The 20,982-nt window shown below is 37.2% G+C and overlaps 1 protein-coding gene across 2 annotated transcripts; it reads left to right on the top strand.

Moving 5' to 3' along the window:
• Positions 1–4,596: 4,596 nt before the first annotated feature.
• LOC115438556 (E3 ubiquitin-protein ligase TRIM39) lies at positions 4,597–17,921 on the top strand. Of its 2 annotated transcripts, XM_030162245.1 has the most exons (7): positions 4,597–4,615; positions 7,972–8,927; positions 10,984–11,079; positions 11,894–12,124; positions 14,797–14,944; positions 15,051–15,077; positions 17,228–17,921. In XM_030162245.1, exons 2-7 carry the CDS (start codon positions 7,974–7,976, stop codon positions 17,779–17,781), a joined length of 2,010 nt encoding a protein of 669 aa, XP_030018105.1. In that variant the 5' UTR covers positions 4,597–4,615; positions 7,972–7,973; the 3' UTR covers positions 17,782–17,921. The 2 variants fall into 2 exon arrangements, with proteins under 2 accessions (XP_030018105.1, XP_030018104.1); XM_030162244.1 differs by lacking the exon at positions 4,597–4,615 and having other exon boundaries at positions 7,926–8,927.
• Positions 17,922–20,982: the final 3,061 nt, after the last annotated feature.

Raw genomic sequence — 20,982 nt, 5'->3', positions numbered from 1 at the left:
CATTCGGTTCTGGTTCTTATAATTACATTTCTGTCAGAAGTGCATTAAAATTTAACATTCCAATGTCATAATGACAGTTGTACCCAAATAAATGAATGTACATTTCAGTACTCTGGTACTTTAGCTTTGTCAGCTTACAAGGTTGTGATGATTTACTATGTAGTTTTAGTAGTAAAACACTGTGTGGCACCAAAACAACCACAGAATTCCTATTTTTAGCAAATAAAACACTGGTTAACATGAACTTGTAAATTAACCACATTTCCTTTATCAGAATAAACCAGTTATCATTCCTTTTTAACCTTGTTGGCTATTAGCTATATTTAACAATAACAATGAAATGAAATTGTAACAGAATTCACACAATATTTATGATTTTACAACCAAAACCATTTTTCAAACCAAACGGCTGTATATTTTATCATAAAATTTATTTACAGTGCAAAGAGCACGTGCAGTGTAGTTATGCTAATTCAGGCCTCGATAAGGGCATGGACCACGTTAGCAATTAGCATCAGCAGTTAGCGCTAGCATTAGCGCATTAGCTTATACTAATCATTACGTACAATTTGCAGTGATACAAAATGCACCAGAGCAGGTAAAACATTAGGTAGAAAATTATGACAAGGTCATGCAACTCCCGATTGTTTTTTTTTTTTTTTTAGAATGATATCTGGTAAGAATGTCAAGTTCATAGCATAACATTAGCTTCCGGCTAATGGCGAACATGTTGTACACTCACCGGGATCTTCACATGTAATTTCTCAACAAGTAATCACTTCTCACAGCTCGCAGGCATTTGCCAAGGTGTAAAGCCTGTTTACAACAGATTATTAGTACCCATACACCAGTATATTTGATGTTACTTGAGGATTTTCTTACCTACTCACTCTGGTTAGCTGAAGACAACCACACGGAGTGTGCTTTGAAGTGAAGTGACTGAACCCACATGAGGCTTAGGTTATTCAAAGCACAACTGCGCATCCTACTGGACAGTGTGAGTTTTGCACTTAAATGACATACACAACCTTAGTAGGCCATTGTCTCAAATGGGTTACTGTTTGCTATACTATGTTCCAAATAAACATTAATTTTAGATGACATTTAGTCTGTATATAATGTATATTATTATGGACGGAGGCAGTACATACATGCAGCTGCTTGTGTGACAAACTACTACCTACAAACTGCTCCTGATCAAGTCATGATAATTTTATAATAGTAGCAAATACTACTGATGGATTTTAGGGTGAATGAAATAGAGTAGTCTGACATGTCATTGTTTCTAAAACAGGGTGTTTTTCTGGACTACTTTTTAAAAATTGGCAAAAATTGAGAGTAGGCCTATACCCACTTCTCCAGGGACCACTACACCACTGTATATAAATACATATAAACCTACAGCAGTGGTTCCCAACCTTTTTTGGCTCCTGACCCTATTTTAACATCACACATTTCTGCCAACCCCAGACATTCAAAACGGAGAATTTTTTTTGCCAAAGTTAATTTGTTTTTGGTCATGTAGTAGTTTGCTATACTATGTTGCAAATAAATGTTAATTTTAAATGACATTTAATCTATATAATGTATATTATCATGGACGGAGGCAGAAAAACCAGGTGTAGATTACTGCACAAAGTGAGAATTTGATTTTCCTTGGTCAGAATACGTACAGTCAGTCCAACTTGGATTTCCAAGGCTGACAATTAATACTGAACAAACAAGAACTCAAACTATGAATTATGAAAGAGCTGCAGCATCTGAAACTGACCACAATGAACATTTGACAGATAAACAGAACCACAGTTTCAGCTTCACAGTTTATCATGTCTTTTATGGATTAGGATTGTCCCTATCAACTCAACATATATTTTTTTATCAGTAAGTATTTTTGTTTGTTTATTTGTTTGTTTGTTTGTTTGTTTGCTTGTTTGCTTGTTTGTTTTATTTTTATCAATTACAATAAATTTCAGGTGACCCCATTTGAATTCCAGGTGACCCCACATGGGGTCCCAACCCCCAGGTTGAAAAACACTAGATTAGTGATAATTAAGATAACACTTGAGTTTTACAAATTTGAAGAAAAATTTGTGATGAAAGTCATACGCTGCTTTAAGAAAATAGAAAGTTCTATATCCAGCTACAACCCAGTAAAACTTGGAACTACTTATACCCACATGGAAACTTTGTGAACAAAATAGTGAATCCTGTTACAGACTGAAAGTGAAAATATTTGCTTTAAGTGAAATAAGGTGCACTGGAAAAAAAAAGAAATCTGTAATTTAACCCTTTCATGCATGAATTATGTGACCCTTAACCAAGATATTTTTTCCTGAGTGTTTTTATTCCTCTTAAGGCATAAAAAAAAAGAAAAAAAAATTATAAACCTATTTTTCATGGAGTTACAAAAATGTCCACTCAGCTAAAGAAGCAAAGAAACATGTATTTACTGAAGTACTGCATGAAAATTAAGAAATAAAAACATGTTTAATGCTGATAATCTGATGTTTTCTCACATTTTAACAAACTTGCATGGAGATAATATGCCAAAAAAACAAAAAAAAAGTTAATTGCAGTCCAATAACAAATAGCTTCTTTTTTTTTTTTTTTTTTTTTTTTTTTTACACTCAAACATGTCAGTGAAGGTCAGGTTTATCTAGAAGAGCAAATTTGCAGTAATGGTATGAATTACAGTGTATGGGATGATGCATAAGCGTATCCACTGTATTGGCTGATATGAAACTAAAACAACAAAATCCATAAATATACAAGAGAACAGCTTTGAACAGCTGTCCACTGTAGTGACCAGTATGCATGAAAGGGTTAACAGAATTTTTACTGTTTATCTAACAGATTTTTCCTGTATTTTTAAGATACAGGAAAATATCAATGAAATGGCAAAAATAGACTGTGATTTTACATGTCAAATGTAAAATAACATGAAGAAACTGTAACAGTGAATAACCATAAAATTTCCATTTTTTCAAACAATTTTTTTTCTTTTTTCACAGAAAAATACAGTTACATTTGAAAATGTATCGTCATTTCACAAATATTTCTTTGCTATTTATGAGATTAAACTGTTAATTTAAAGTTTAATATTGTAAAAAAGAAAAAAATAATAAAACAAGATAAAACTAGAAGCACTCGGAGAGCGCAGACCTCCGCCAAGGCTGATCAGTGGCCCCCCCCCCCCGTGGGCCCACCCCCAATCACCACCAAAATTTAATCATTTCTTCCTTATCCCATTTCCAACAAACCCTGAAAATTTCATCCAACTCTGTCCATAACTTTTTGAGTTATGTTGCACACTAATGGACAGACAAACAAACAAACAAACAAACAAACAAACCGACAAACAAACCAACAAACTCTGGCAAAAACATAACCTCCTTGGTGGAGGTAATTACTGACAATTAAAAAGTATTAGTTCTGTAAGTTTAACAAGACTTGTTTGTTAATTGACAAATATCTTGTGTAATTACAACAAAAATGTTGAATAAATGTATTTTTGTGAATGTATAACATGTATAAGCACTGATAAACTGGCCAAATACAGTTTTTATCAGTGGATTGTACAACTTTTTTTAACCCTTTCATGCATAGTGGTCACCCCAGTGGACAGCTATTCTACAGCTGTTCTCTTATATATTCATGGATTTAGTTGTTCTTTTCTTTTTTTTTTTTTGTTTTTTTGTTTTTTTTGTTTTTTTTGTTTTTTTTTTACACATATCTTTATTAAAGTTTTAAGACACTACATATCTTTTCTGGCATGAATTGATAACATTATGTAGATCTCTCCTGAGCATAAACCCCCAAAATCGCAAGCCCTCCCCAGTTTTCACACAGTTTATCAGTAAATACATGTTTCTGTGCATCAAAAATTAAACGTGTGGTGTCCAGCTGAGTGGAGATTTTTGCAAATCATGAAAAATACGCTCATAGGAATTTTTTTTCATTATTATTATTATTTTTTTTTTTTTTTAATTATTTTTATTTTATTTATTTAATTTTTTTATTTATTTTTCAGAAGAAAATGTTCAATCGCATTGTTTTTTTCATGCCTAAAGAGGAATAAAAACACTCAGGAAAAAAATGTGATTAAGGTTCTCATAATTCGTGCATGAAAGGGTGGAATTATGGAATTAAATACAGTAATTATGGAAAATTACTGTATTTTTATGAGATGGTTATTTTCTGTTATTTTACAATATTTTTTCGGCACTTGTGCTGCCAGAATATTGCTGGTTTTTTACAGTGTGGAAAAACTAAACAAATCCATTATAGACTCTCTTCATGTAATTAGTACTGTTTACTGTACAGTGTTCTCAGGCTGGTGATTGTGTTCTGTTCTTCACCTCCTCTTTAGACTTAAAGCCATTCCTCGTGCAGCTCAGAGGGTCGTGGCAGAGGGGTATAAATTTGTATCTGGGGTAAGAGAAAAGAGAGGGAGGGGGGTATATTTTGGGTTTGAGGGTTGGTGTGTGTGTGTGTGTGTGTGTGTGTGTGTGTGTGTGTGTGTGTGTGTGTGTGTTGGAGGGGTTTAGATGTGGCAGTGGTCACAGTCGGTCTCATGTGTCAGTGTACTGAGGAGTCTGGAGGCAGCTGCTCTCTGGTGAGTGTCCCCATATTTCGCTTTAATGTCTCCACCGTCTCACCTGCATTTTAATTTCTATTCCATCACATCTGCTTTTCTGTGCACCGGTATGTCTCTTAGGGGGGTGTTGTTCAGTTTCTGGACTCTTTTTGTTGTAAATGTAAAGATGTAAAGTTTTTTTTTTGTTTGTTTGTTTCTGTGAGTTTAGGAGAAAGCCTTAGATCTTTGGTTGTTTTTTGAGGAATATTTTGCTCACATTTCAAAGTAAACCACATTCTTGTTTACAGCAGTGGAGAACCGCAAGTCTTCTCACTGTGTAGTCTGGTATTTTTGGAAATATGCTAATCTGGTATGAATACCTAGTTTAGGCCCCTCACGCAGCTACAGGTCCACAGACATGCTCTCAGTATGCAAGGTAATGAATAAACATGCATATATTTAGATATTTTATTTTTAGTTTAGTTTAGCACAAATGTTTAATGTGTTTTAGAGCCAGCAGTGACTATTTCAGAATGTGTCCACTAGAGGGCAATGTGTATTTCTAATAGAATAGGAAGTAAATTCAAGGTTAAATGGTAATGGTGGTTATGTTTACATGTTTTGTCATTTGCTGGAACACATTTGTCTCTTCAGAAGATACACTTTACACAACAAGTCATGCACAGACCTAAAATTTCACATACTAAAGGAAAATATTTCCACCAAATAACATGACTTGTACTCAGATTGTTATGGTTTTTCAATCAAAAATTACACAGTACATAAAAAAAAAGGAATATTTTACACCTTTTACAGTATTTTTGCACAGGCCTGTAGCTTCTTACGATGCCTTTGTCATTTATTTTAAGTTAAATGGGAAAAAATTGTGTTTTTTTTTACTTCTTAATTTACACTATACAAAATTTCCACATAATTTGTTGAGAATTTATATTGTTAGAGCACTGACTAGAAAGGAAAGGAAAGGAAAGGAAAGGACAAGAAAGCGAAAAGGAAGGAAAGGAAAGGAAAGGAAAGGAAAGGAAAGGAAAGGAAAGGAAAGGAAAGGAAAGGAAAGGAAAGGAAAGGAAAGGAAAGGAAGGAAAGGAAAAAGAAAGCGAAAGCAAAGGAAAAGAAAGCAAAAGAAAGGAAAGGAAAAAAAAGCAAAAGAAAGCAAAAGAAAAGGAAAAGAAAGGAAAAGAAAAGAAAGCAAAAGAAAGTGAAAAGAAAGCAAAAGAAAGCAAACAAAAGCAACAGAAAGCAAAAAGAAAGGAAAGGAAAGGAAAGGAAAGGAAAAGAAAGGAAAGGAAAGGAAAGGAAAGGAAAGGAAAGGAAAGGAAAGGAAAGGAAAGGAAAGGAAAGGAAAGGTTCTACTTGTATTCTCATACATGTATCTAACTCACAGTTGTAAAAATGTCTTTTTGTGATGGTTGACAAGTTCGGCAAATGAGTTCCACACACGTGCATTTGAGAAAAAGAAACTTCTATTTTTCTATGTGAATAGTGTTTTTCTTTTTGTAAAATACAGTTCTTTTAACATACTTTTCCTATGAGATCTATGTTGGCTGGTTGAAAAAATGTGTGAAAAATGTTTCAAAAATAGAACGATATAGAGAAAACATCTGTTGCGCTAAACAGAGAAAATAAGGACCAAGTTCATGTGTTAGCAATTAACAAAATGTTGATAAGTTGCCATCATGCTAATGACAATAAATATAACTTTACAACACCTCCCAAACCCCCACAGGGGCTCATTTATGAACTTTACGCCCGTGGATTGACACAGCTGACATTCAGAAAAATTGTATCTTGATAATGAAGTTGTAAATGAGTCCTGTCATGCTTTGCTTAATACAGTGTTTTTCAACCTTGGGGTCGGGACCTCACATGGGGTCATCTGGAATTCAAATGGGGTCGCCTGAAATTTCTAGTAATTGATAAAAATAAAGAAAAAAACTTACTAATAAAAATCTATGGTGAGTTGACAGAAACAATCCCAATCCATAACAGACATGACAAACTGAGTCTGAAACTGAAGCACTGTGGTTCTGTTTATCTGTCAAGTGTTCATTGTGGTCAGTTTCAGATGCTGCAGCTCTTTCATAATTCATAGTTTGAGTTCTTGTTTCCTCCGCCAAGGAGGTTAGGTTTTTGTCGGCGTTGGTTTGTCTGTTTGTCTGTCTGTGTGCAAGATAACTCAAAAAGTTATGGACAGATTTGGATGAAAATTTCAGGAAATGTTGATACTGGCACAAGGAAGAAATGATTAAATTTTGGTGGTGATCGGGGGTGGGGTTCCACTGGGGCCCACTGATCTGCCTTGGCGGAGGTCTGCGCTCTACGAGTGCTTTTCTAGAAAAGACAGCGCAGACCTCCGCCAAGGCAGATCAGTGGGCCCCAGTGCCCCCCCCACCCCCGATCACCACCAAAATGTAATAATTTCGATGGCCAAAAAACAAAACCTCCTATCTGCAAATTTTTAGATTTTGAGTTTTCACATTAAATGGTGAGAACAAGGATGACTCCACATTTTCAGTCTATCTGCAAGGTAATCCCACTCTGTCTTATGACATGAAGGTCGCCTGACAACAGCAACAAAGACCATACTATCATAAAATTAAACCATCAATCAATCAATCAAATTTTATTTATATAGTGCCAAATCATAACAAAAGTTATCTCATGACACTTTACATTTAGAGTTGGTCAAAACCAGACTCTAAGCCAATTTGCAGAAACCCAACAGAATCCTCCAGGATCCCCTTTTTTTTGTTTCCTGAAAAAAAGGGATTTTTTTCAGATAGGAGGTTTTGTATTTTGGCCATCCTTGTGCCAGTATCAACATTTCCTGAAATTTTCATCCAAATCTGGGGCACTGATCTGCCTTGGCGGAGGTCTGCACTCTCTGAGTGCTTCTAGTTTGTTCAGTATTAATTGTCAGCCTTGTAAATTCAAGCTGGACTCACTATACATATCCTGACCAAGAAAAATAAAATTCTCACTTTGTGCAGTAATCTACACCTGGCTTTTCTGCCTCCGTCTATAATAATATACATTATATAGACTAAATGTTGTCTAAAATTAACATTTATTTGCAACATAGTATAGCAAACTATTACATGACCAAAAACAAATTAATTTTGGCAACAAAAAAAAAAAAAAAAAAAAAAAAAAAGTCTCTGTTTTGAATGTCTGGGGTCACCAGAAATTTGTGATGTCAAAATGGGGTCACGAGCCAAAAAAGGTTGGGAACCACTGGTTTAATAGAATTGCATGAAAATGACAAAATTAATTTTGCCATCTAACCCTATAGCAACCTCAATATCACAGCAGGTTTGATGCCCCGCTCAAAGGCTGGTTACTTGCGCTGAAAATGACCCTGCCTCTCCGCCGTGTAGGAATGGCCACGACTGGGAACCTTTCTGAAGAGCAGGTGCACTGCTCCATCTGTCTTGACGTCTTCACCAACCCCGTTTCCATCCCTTGCGGACACAACTTTTGCCAGAGTTGCATTCTGGGATACTGGAAAACCAGTCCTTTGAACCAGTGTCCTATGTGCAAGAAGTCCTTCAACAAAAGGCCAGATATTAGCATCAACACGGTGCTGAGAGAAATCGCCGAACAGTTCAAGGAGATTCGGGTCAAAGGTGTGGAAGGAAGGGTGAGCGAGGAGGACGAAGAGGAAGAAAAAGTGGGAAAGGAGAAGAAGTGGACAATGGACAGAAGGAAAAAGGAGGATGAGGAGAGGCTTTTGGAGGAGGATAAGAAGGAGCAGCTTCTGGCGGAGCTGAAGCAGAAGCAAGAGGAGAAGAGAAAGAAAGAGAATCCACCACAACCACCAGAGGACCTACCTCCACTCATCCCCCCAGCCTCTGCACCTCAGACGTCCCCTCCACCCTCACCCATGTCCACGGCATCACCCCAAATCCCACCTCGGCGTCCACCACCAGTGCCAAAGACATCACCTCCACCTTCACCCCTAATGTCTTCTTTACCTACTCCTCCAACCTCAGCTCCACCTTCTTCCCCATCACCACCTACTCCTCCTCCGTCATGGGAGGAGGTCCTATGTGATGTTTGCCTCGGGGAAGGTAGGCCAAAAGCCGTCAAATCATGCCTGGTGTGTCTGACCTCCTACTGCGAGGAGCATCTGAAATCTCACACTGCCAGGTTCACCAAACACAAGCTGATGGAGCCGGTGGCAAACATGGAAGACAGGATGTGTCCAAAGCACGAAAGGCTCCTGGAACTGTTCTGCAAGAAGGACCAGACCTGCGTATGTGTCCTCTGCACTGAGACGGACCACAGGGCGCATTACACTGTCCCAGTGGAGAGAGAATGGACCGACAAAAAGGTAAGGTGGATGTCACAACATCAAATATCAATCAATTACAATCCTGCAGAAAAGAGCAATGAGGACTGTTCACAAGGCTCAGTACTTGGAACATACAAATCCACTTTTTAGGCAATCAAGACTACTGAAACTCATGGACGTCGTATCTTACCAAACAGCAATAATCATGTACAAGGCAAAAAACAGACAATTACCCAAAAATATCAAAAAATTTTTTAGAAATCGGGAGGGAGGTTATCAATTAAGAGGGGAACATAACTTCAAAATCAAAAGCAGGACAATAACCTTAAAAAGTTTTTGTTTATCAATTTCTGGTGTTAAGCTATGGAACAATCTAAGTGAGGAGCTCAAGCAAAGTCCAAATATGAACCAGTTTAAAAAAATGTACAAAAATATTTTGTTTAGCAGTTATAATTGATAATTATCATTACTGACTATTTTCCTTTACTCATTGATATGGCATAGGGATTAAAGGCAGAGAAGCCTATGCGAATGTATATGTGTGTGTATGTAACAGTGTATATATGAATTTGTACATGTATATGTAAGTGTATGTGCATGGGTATGTGTATGTGTATGTGCATATATGCATATATGTGTATGTATGTATATGTAGGTGTATGTGTATATGATATATGTAGATGTGTATATGTATGCATGGGTGCATGTATGTATGTATATGTATGTGTGTGTATATATATGTGTGTGTGTATTTGTGTGTGTGCATATATGTGTATGTATGTATGTATGTATGTATGTATGTATGTATGTGTGTGTGTATATATACATATATATGTGTGTGTGTGTGTGTGTGTGTGTGTATAGATGGATATATGTGTACGTATATGGGTGTATATGTATGTAAGTATGTATGTATATATGTACATGTTGTTGGTTTAGACAAAGGGGTGAGAGCTAATAAGCTATGCTTCTTCTCACTCCTTTTCGAATTAGACTTTTTTTTCTTTTTCTTTTTGCGTGTATCATGTTGTGCAAAGAAGTCAAATAGTAGTAATCAGGACGCTTGTATCATATCCATATTCGAAATAAATCAATATTAAAAAAGAAAAAAAAACATCAGAGGGGAGTCTGTGTAGATGTAACCTGCCAAAACAACAGCATGAGGGAACTTTTCATCACTTGTAAATCATCATGCACTGTAAGAAAAAAAAAAAAGTAAAAAAAACAGTATTATTCCGGCAGCAGGTGTGCCGAAAAAATACTGTAAAATAACGGAAAATAACCATCTCATAAAAATACGGTAATTTTCCATAATTAAAATGTAGTTTTTTGCCCTAACTTTACGTGAGATTTTGTTTTGGTTTTTTTTTTTACTTTTCAATGTTTAATAAAGAATATTTTCATGTATTAAAACAATCAAATTACCTATAAATATATATATATAAATAATTTTCAATGAGACTCAGTTGTACAATGCACTGATAAAAATGGTATTTGGACAGTTTATCAGTGCTTATACATGTTATACGTTCACAAAATACATTTATTCAACATTTTTGGTGTGAAACCTCCCGTATTTACACAAGATATTTGTCAATTAACAAACAAGTCATGTTAAACTTACAGAACAAATACTTCTTTAACGGTTAATTGTCAGTAATTTTATCTTGTTTTATTATTATTATTTTTTTTTTTTTTTACAGTATTAAACTTTAAATTAACAGTTTAATCTCATAAATAGAAAATAAATATTTGTGAAACTACGATACATTTGCAAATGTATTTCTGATTGAAAAAATCTTTTAAAAAATGGAAATTTTAGGGTTATTCACAGTTACAGTTTTTTCATGTTATTTTACATTTTGACGTGTAAAATCACAGTCTATTTTTGGAATTTCACTGATATTTTTCTGTACCTTAAAAATACAGGAAAAATCTGTAAAATAAACAGTGAAAATTCTGTGAAATTACAGGGGGTTTTTTTACCGTGTAAGAACACAATAACCAGCCTGTTCCTGTAAATGTAATGTAAAGTACTCTTATATTTAATATTATGAAGTTGTGCTTTTTGTTTATGTGAAATCCTGCTGTCCAGGCGCTGCTGAAGAGGACAGAAATAGACGTTCAGCAGATGATCCAAGACAGGGTGAAGAAGGTGGAGGAGATCAAACACTCTGTGGAGCTCAACAAAGTAAGGATCACAAAAAAAACCGTCACATTTTTAGTCTAGATTTTCCTATTTGTCATGTTTTCGACAAAGTTTTCCCTGTTATCAAAAGGCTTAGGCTGTGTACCCAAACCACCCACCTTTGGTTCACAGAGGCGTTTTCTTTTATAACTTTGCATAAGCCATTTTTTATACGTAGCCTGTTTAGTTTTTGCAAATGTTTGTTTAGTTGGATAAGAATACAGATCCATGTCAAATATAAATTTTAAGATTTCAGTGTCAAGAGTATAAAAAACCTCTAAAAGTCATTCTTTCTTTTTCTGAACCGCTTAGTCTTCTAGATTAGAGGTGTCAAACATACAGCCCATGGGTCAAAACAGGCAGAATATTGTTAAAATTGCACATTTCGGGTTTTTCATCTTTGTTTTTATTTATGGATTTATTTGCATTTTATTGTGAAAGAATAGTTTTGTAAATGTAAATATTTTCACAGTGTAATGTTATTTATTTCACTTCAGTTTTTTCCACATAATTTTTCCCAAAGAAAAATTGCAGATGTCATTATTTATGGGTTATTGTGCTGTTATTTTTACTGTAGATCACATTGGTCTGTATGTGGAACCTGAACCAAAATAATTTTGACAACCTGGACTGTTCAGGTTCATTTTTGCGCTTTCATCTCGCAGGGCCGGAATGGAACCTTTGGCGGGCCGGATTTGGCCCCCGGGCCGCATGTTTGACACCTGTGCTGTAGAGGGTCTCGGTGGGTGCTGGAGCCTATCCTGGCTACAGTAGTTCATCACAGGGGTCTACCAGTCATTGTCTTATTCTATTTCAGGCTAGTGCTCAGAAGGAGATCGAGGAGAGCATGCAGGTGTTCTCTGAGCTGGTGCGCTCCATCCAGCGGACCCAGGCCCAACTGGTTTTGGCCGTAGAGGAAAAGCAGAGACAGACAGAGACCAGAGCTGATGGCCTCATCGCCGAACTGGAGCAGGAGATTGCTGAGCTGAAGAAGAGGAACACTGACCTGGAAAACGTGGCTCGGGCCGACCACATCCACTTCTTAAAGGTGACAGTAACTCCTTATGACTCCAAGAACTAAATACTGAGTTTGTATCTCTGCTCAAATGCTTTGTGAATGAGGATCCTGTTATTAACCCATACAGATCCAAACCTCCACTGGCGACCAAAGGCGTCTGCTGACCTAAACTGTTTAATACATGTTGATCCATTTATCGTGTCAATACATGTGAATAATTAGTGTAAATTACAGTTTGTTGTCTTTTCATGGTCATCAGATATGACCCATTTGGACATTCAGAGGCTCTGTAGTGAACATGGAAACACATCAGTTTTTTCTGTTTTGATATAATAACCTGAGTTTTCACAAACATCTGAATTAAATATATTAAAATAAATATCAGAATATACATGATTTAAAGCAGGGGTGTCAAATATGTGGCCCGCCACAAGGTCCAGTCTGGCCCCTGGGATGTTTTTGCCAAGTGCAAAAATTGCCTGAAAGCCTGATAGCAACCCGTCAGGTGTGCTGAAAGAGGGAAACATCTAAAACATGCAGGATCTGGATGCTCCGGTCTTCAAGGGCTGGTATCCTGCATGTTTTCGATATTTCCCTCTTCCATCACACCTGGTTCAATTAATGATCAGCTCACAATCATGATCTGCAGAAGCCTGATAACTATGTAATGGCTTCCAGGTTTAAATATCTAAAACATGCAGGATGCTGGCCTTCGATGACCTGAGTTTGACACCCCTGACTTTGGGGAACATAACATATTTAGAAGTGCCCCACTCATCCCTTCCCCAAGAATGTGAGGCCAAGACAAAAGTTACAGTTAACAACAAGGCAGCAATTTATTCATCACTCAGAGGAGAGAAATAATCCAAAGACATGCACTGATAGGTTAATTGGTTAATCTAAATTGCCCATAGGTGTGAATGTGAGCGTGATTGTTTGTCTCTATATGTTCAGCCCTGAGATGAAATGGCGACTTGTCCAGGGTGTACCCCGCCTTCGCCCCTATGTAGCTGGGATAGGCTCCAAGCGACCCCCGTGACCCTAGTGAGGATAAAGTGGGTTCAGAAGATGAATGAATGAATGATGAATGTGTATACCCACTTCTAAATCCCTCCGATGTGCATCATTCAGTAGTATCTGAGCCAAATTGCTAATTTTTTCTCCGAGGATGGTGAAGCCATGACTCACCCTACTCTGTCTCTAATTGGCTGGTACTTGGTACGTTCACTGATTAGATTGGTTAACTTTAAGTATGAGGACTGATGAGCCAATCAGAGGCAGAGTAGGGTGGGTCATGCACAGGAAAATATTGCTAAGTAGAAGCACTCGGAGAGCGCAAACCTCTGCCAAGGCAGATCATTCCCCTCCGATCACCACCAAAATTTAGTTATTTGTTCCTTGTGCCAGTATCAATATTTCCTGAAATTTTCATCCAAATCCGTCCATAACTTTTTGAGTTATACTCAGTGCCAATGAAAACGCAACACTTGAAGATTCTTGTATTTTTTTTAAATCGATGAGGATTTTTATTCCATAAGCTCTTTGGAATTAATCATAGGGCATTTCTATACAGTAAAAATAAAAAATCACATCCAAATTTGTTGACAAAAAATAAGGATAAAGAAAGAAACTCAAGGACCCCCAAAACCAAAAGTCACAAAGCGGTCCCGGAGGTGCTGCAGCTCAATGTAGCGATCCTGCTGTGGCGTGGTCACATGTTCTCGTCCAGGTCCAGGTCTGTCTGCAGTTTCTTCATGCCTCTGTTGCATCCTGACTATGGTGGACACATTGCATCCAAAACGGCGCGCCACCTGCCGAGCACAGATTCCGGCCTCCAGGAGCCCCATAGCATGGCATCTGTGGTCACGTGTCAGTCTAGGCATCGCTGAGTTATTGCAAATGATTTTGGTGCTTTTCAGCTTGCCTTTATATACAGAACATGAGCACTCCTTAACTGACCACAATTCCATAAGTTGAGCTTTCTCTCATTGCTGAGAAATGAGAAAAGCAAGTCTTATGAATGCAGACAAGTTCATTCAAGCGTGACAATAGCTCAACCCATCTCAGGTTGTTCAGAAATTGTCTGGGATTATCTTATACAGGTGAAACTGAAACATATTGATGCAGCTCAGGAACAATAAAACACATTCAAGTATTGTGTTTTCATTGGCACTGAGTATATCTTGCACACAGACAGACAGACAAACAAACCAACGCCGGCAAAAACCTAACCTCCTTGGCGGAGGTAATTAGCGCTGACCACCTCTGGAACCTGATTGGACACCTCAGGCGCCAATGCCACCCCAGTTGATTGACAGGTCACTGCACGTCTCACTGAAAGATGTGCGATTATTGGAAATGCAAACGAGAAAGGCAGAATAAACATCTTTCAAATGAGTGACACATGTAGAGAGAACCTACTTTCATGCAATACATAATTCTGAGGTCAGTTTTAAGGTGGTTTCAGAATGAGTCACTGTTTTGTGTCATGACTGCACATTTAAAGGAGAAGAGATTTTGTTGCTAATAGTTAAACTGTGCGAGTGGGCTAATGTTATGAAAGTACAAACCAAACATAAATACATTATCCACCAAGACCACATGGGTCATCACACTGGCCTTCCCATCGACGGTTCAGAGAATTAAATGGTTCAGAAAAAGAATGACTGTCCATATTTAATTTTTGTTTTGTCTCTGTGTAGAGTTTCCCTGCTCTGAACACTCCTCCATATGTCAAAGACTGGTCGGACACTCGTGTACCCACTGATACATGTGTCGGCATGATCAGGAGATCTGTGTCTAACCTGGAGGCGACGTTAAACGAAACCATCGACAAACTGGCTGACAGCGGTAGGACTTCTTCTAATTCTTTACATCTTGTTTTCTTCCTGATTAATCTTAAATGATTTCTTTTTAATCATATATTTATGGTGGATTTTTTTTTTCATCTTCACAGAGATCAAAAAGATTGCGAAATATTCAGGTAATGGTTTTATTTTTTTTTGGATTTTGTCTTTTTCAATTGTGTCTATTTAAGCCATAAAGACCCAAACGGCCAAACACATCTACTGATCTAAACTGTTTAATACCTGTTGATCCACTAATCTTATTAATACATAGAAATAACTGGTGTAAAATGGATCAGTTGGATCAATGACAGTGGATGGAGTCAATTGTTTTTACATTCAGTTATTAGTCACTTTTCCACTGACCCTCAAATTTCGGGAATATAACTTACATATAAAAATTTACCTAAAGGAAAAACAACAATTTCACCAAACCCTCGCTTTTCAATTAAGTTTTTGGCAAGAGATGATTTTTCAGGTGTTTCGCAAATGGTATATCACGCAAAACTGCAATGGAAAGACCTTTTTCTGCAATTAGAGTCACGTGAATAAAAAAATAAAAAAAATAAAAAATAAAAACGACTGTTGACACTGTAACAAGCAAAGAAGAATTTTAAAAGAAACATGTATGTGTGGACACACCAGGAAACCCAATCATTTTTTAATTTAGTACACCATAGAGGAGTAATATATAATAATAATATGAATATGAATATATCTGTAAATGAACAGGATATTTACATTTGTCACCATGTTGTTTTTTTTTATCAATTTTTCAATTTTTCATTGTTCATCTCCAGAAGTGCAATCCAAAAAAAGAAAGAATTTCACATTTTGTGATATAAGATTTTGTGACACACAAAGTATAAACCCCACCCCCCAGAACCCCCATACCAACCCAACCTGGATCTCAAAATACGAAAACCACCAATAGCAACAAATACACGTATATAGATGAAAGAGAATATAATTTATAGATATTAACAGATAAGTGATCAGGATAGTCATAGACAATTACGTTGCACTCTTTCTTTAACCGTAATATAAACAGCATCCCACATACTAAGGGCTTTTGGACTGGCTGCATGCATCCGGGCCACTGACCTCTCCATCGTAACTATATCTAAAAAATAATTGATCCATTTGTTGCCATGTTTATGGAATGACTTCTCGTGTCATCTCACGATAATAAATAAACAAATCATCGCATTTGTGATTTGATGGAAAAACCGACATTAGGCACTTCTGTTTTTTTGACATTTAGTAAATATCGGTAAAGTTTTGCGTATATATCCAATGAAAAAGTGACAAGTGATATCTTTGCTGAAATACTAAATTTTCTTCAGTTTTTTTCTGTTTCTGATATAATAATCCTCAACTTTAATCTGATCTTTAATGAACATCTACATCACAGGTGTCAAACATGCGGCCCGTGGGCCAAAACCAGCCCTCCAAAGGTTCCAATTCGGCCCGCGGCATGATTTTATGGAGTGCAAAAACTACACTGAAGATATGAACAGTCAAGGGTGTTGAACTGGTTTTAGCCCAGTGTGATCTAAAGTAAAATAATAGTCTAATAACCCTTACAATAAAATGTGAACAACCTGAAAATTAAGTACAATTTTAACAATATTCTGTCTGTTACTAAACATTTTGTGGGTTTGTAGATCAGATTTGTAAGTTGTGTTAATAAGTTGACAGATAATACTGTAGACATTCTTATTTTAGTTACACATTCCAAACTTAAAAATTTCAACAAACTTATGTTTGTGTAACATTGTGTGTAATGCACATGTACAAGTGATAAGTTGAGGCATAATATTGTTAAAATTTAGCTTATTTTTATTAAGAAATTCTATTTTTTTTTTCTGGTTATTCACATCTTTTTTGTGAAAACATAGTTAGTAAATGCAAACATTTTCATATTTTAATGTTTTTTAATTGTACTAACATGAAGAGAAAAACTTGGAGTTGTCATTATTTATAGCTTTTTATACTATAATTTTAATGGTTTGACCCGCTTGAGATCGAATTGGGCTGAATGTGGCCCCTGAACTAAAATGAGTTTGACACCCCTGATCTACATGATCAGTGAATTAAATACAGAAAAGTACATGATTTACACTGAAAATGTAAAATACAGAGGATAAAGATTTTCTAAATATTGATAAATCACTTAAAAAATGTTAAATTTAGAGGAAAATTCATTTGGGAACTGCCACACAAGTAGCACTGGGTCTTCATGGGTTAAAATAAACAGCTGATTATTGTTTTGTCGTATGTGTAGTGGACATCGTTCTGGACCCGGACACGGCCAACCCCTGGCTGCAGCTCTCCCAGGACAGACGTCAAGTGAGACACCTGGGGGCGTGGCAGGACCTCCCAGACCACCCCGACCGCTTCGACACGGTGGTCATCGTCGTGGGCCGTGACGGCTTCACCTCAGGGAGACATTACTGGGAGGTCCAGGTGGGGGACAAGGACGACTGGTACCTGGGCGTGGCTAAGTCGTCTGTCAACAGAAAGGGGCGGATCTCTGTGAGCACCACCCAAGGCTATTGGGCTCTAGCCATGAAGAAAGGTCAGGGTTACCGGGCGTCGACATCCCCGCCGTTACTGCTCGCTCTTAACCCCAAACCCAAACGAGTGGGTGTGTATGTGGACTACGAGGAGGGGCAAGTGTCCTTTTATGATGTAAAGGCTCGGACCCATATTTACACCTTCAATGATTCATTCACAGAGAAGCTCTTGCCTTTTTTCTATTTGTACTGCTGTGACAAAGCCTCTGATACCATTGTAATCTGTCCCGCCAATGAGAAAAACCTGATAAAACAAAGCTAAGGACAAACAAACACACACAACAACCGGAAAATACTGCCTATTCACCAGGATAAAATGTCACCTTTGGATATTTCTGCAAACTGTAACCCATAGATCATCTGAATGAGCTTTATTCATAGGCACAAATCTGCACTTGAAGTGTTTGTACAACCACTTCTTGCATAAATCTGGGATTAGGGATGGGAATCGAGAACCAGTTCTTTTTGAGAATCGGTTCCCAGTGGCTCAATTCCATGGAATCGTTTGCCTGCCTGCTTAATGATTCTGCTTATCGATTCCACCTTCGTTGTGCATGTGTGATGATGTCACGCACATGCTGCATTGTTTTAGTCAGAACGTAGCCAACATGGCGTTGAGGCAGAAACGGTCCAAAAACACGACACCAGGTCCACTGGAACACTGTCAAAGCTTCCATATCTTCAGAAGGGTGAAATCCCTCCAATATGCTCAAACATTTCTCCACAGCATGTGACTCATTTACAGAAATGTCACGTATTTGATGCGCTACTTAGCAACGCTTGTGAATCTAGCGGCAGAGCGAGCACCAGGCCGGTTTTTCCGTGCGGGCAACAAACATCGTGCCCCCTCAAATACAAGTTTCCAAAGGTAGGGAAAAGGAAATGAGGCGCACAACAACGGGAGACGAGCCAAGCCGAGTCGAGCAGCTTCCACGTGGAAATGTGGCTTTAGAGGAATTAGTAAAGCATCTTAAGTTTCACTTTCACTGTACGCTGGCGAAGTCAAGCTAGTTAACTATAAGGCTACAGCTGAAAATGAAACATAATGGTTGTATAAGATATGAATTTATAAAAAAGCTAACATACAAAAAAAACTGAATTTACAACATAAATGTCCACTAATACAGGAAATACACTTGATAATTTGAAAGATGATGATATCTTATTATTATTATTACCACTGGAGTTGTTAGATCCGCAGCTATAGAAATGTGTTTCGACACCGCCCTACATTTGGAACTATCGGCTTCTCCATAATCTGGAAGTAGGTCCATATTTTGTCCACCATTTTTTTGCAATGGAAGTGTCATAACTCTGTTGTCTCTACCACTCTGGTGGTGACTAGGAAAACTGGCATGTATACTGCGCCCCACCAAAAAATAATTTCACCAGCCGCCACTGGGTTTAATCACAAAAAACCAAAAGCACAGGAGAAGACTAGACGAACTTGAACAGCAAGGGGGAAACCATAACACAAATGATGATGATGATGATGATGATGATGAATCCTCCAGCTTTGTGGTGGTGGTCTGATTGGCTAAAGAGGACAATAGGAGACAGGTGTGTTCATCAGCACACCTGCAAGGACAGGGACACCAAAGGGGTGGGGGGAGAGAAACAAAAAGCCCAGCCAGACACAGATGGAATATGATAATAGAAGAAGTTACTTGGTGTAGGGATTACTGATGTGAATGGATCAGTGAATAGTTTTTGACTGGCTGTGAGGTAAAAAATGTAATAACTCATTCAATAAACTGCCAGACCAAAAAAAGTTCTGTCCGAGAAATCCATTAGATATTTACTGCAGTGATGTTATGTTATGTTTAAGATGGAAACAAGTTCTTTAACCCTTTAACCTTTGGCTCAAGGCGTATGAGACATCATTCTAACACATGGATCGGCCTCCACGGAATCCAAACGTCAACCCCCCTGAGAATCTGTAGGACATGCTCGAGAACACTTTATGCAGCAATCCCATTCACCCATCATTTATACAAGATCTTAGCCAAAACTTAATACAAGTCTGGATGGAAAATATCATTGTATAACAGCGTTGCCAGATGTACGTTAATTATCATATCTGTACAATAATTTCACCCTCTGTATGATCAGTACTTCCAAAAATCCCATAATGTACGATACAATGATGTACGATTGACCCCTTCAATCCATAGCTATTGGCAAACACAAACAGGATACATCTTGCACTGCACCTAAAGTTGCACAATAGTCGCTTTTCCATTGACCCTCAAATTGCGCAAATATAACTTGCTCATAAAAATTTACCTTATGGAAAAACGACAATTTTGTCAAAAATACAGGGTGGGGAAGCAAAATTTACAATGAACATTTAGTTGTTTTTTCTCAGCAGGCACTATGTCAATTGTTTTGAAACCAAACATATATTGATGTCATAATCATACCTAACACTATTATCCATACCTTTTCACAAACTTTTGTCCATATGAGTAATCAGGAAAGCAAACGTCAAAGAGTGTGTGATTTGTTGAATGCACTCGTCACACCAAAGGAGATTTCAAAAATAGTTGCAGTGTCCATAAAGACTGTTTATAATGGAAAGAAGAGAATGACTATGAGCAAAACTATTACGAGAAAGTCTGGAAGATACTATTAAAGAAGAATGGGAGAAGATGTCACCCGAATATTTGAGGAACACTTGCGCAAGTTTCAGGAAGCGTGTGAAGGCAGTTATTGAGAAAGAAGGAGGACACATAGAATAAAAACATTTTCTATTATGTACATTTTCTTGTGGCAAATAAATTCTCATGACTTTCAATAAACTAATTGGTCATACACTGTCTTTCAATCCCTGCCTCAAAATATTGTAAATTTTGCTTCCCCACCCTGTATATTAAGAATAAATCGCATTGTTACTTCTTCTCATTTGATGAGAAGAAGTAAAAAAATTTTATTCCAACTTTGAGCAACACTAGTCGCTTTTCCATTGACCCTCAAACTGCACAAAAATAACTTGCGCATAAAAACAACAATTTCGCCAAAAGTCTCATTTTTCGATTAAAAGTTTTTGCGCTGGCAAGAGGTGGTTTTTCAGGCTTAGCGCAAATGGTATATCACACAAAACTGCAATGGAAAGACCTTTTATTGCAACTAGAGTCGGGTGAATTAAAAAAACAGATGTTGACAGACGTTACAACAAGCGAAGAAGAAACATGTCGCGGTATGTGTGGACACACCAGGAAACCCAGTCATTTTTTAAATTTATTACGAGATAGAGGGGTAATATATAATAATAATAATGAATACATCTGTAAATTAATACCATATTTACGTTCATCGCCATGTTTATGGAATGACTTCTCGTGTCATCCCGTGATAATAAATAAACAAATCATCGCATTTGTGATTTAATGGAAAAACTGACATTACGCACTTCTGTTTTTTCGACATTTACTTAATATCGGTAAAGTTTTGCGCATATGTC

This window comes from Sphaeramia orbicularis, chromosome 18 (genome assembly GCF_902148855.1).
Source record: "Sphaeramia orbicularis chromosome 18, fSphaOr1.1, whole genome shotgun sequence".
NCBI classification, from domain to species: domain Eukaryota; kingdom Metazoa; phylum Chordata; class Actinopteri; order Kurtiformes; family Apogonidae; genus Sphaeramia; species Sphaeramia orbicularis.
Note: the sequence above shows the minus strand (reverse complement) of the source record. Positions and strands in the feature narration are given on the sequence as shown.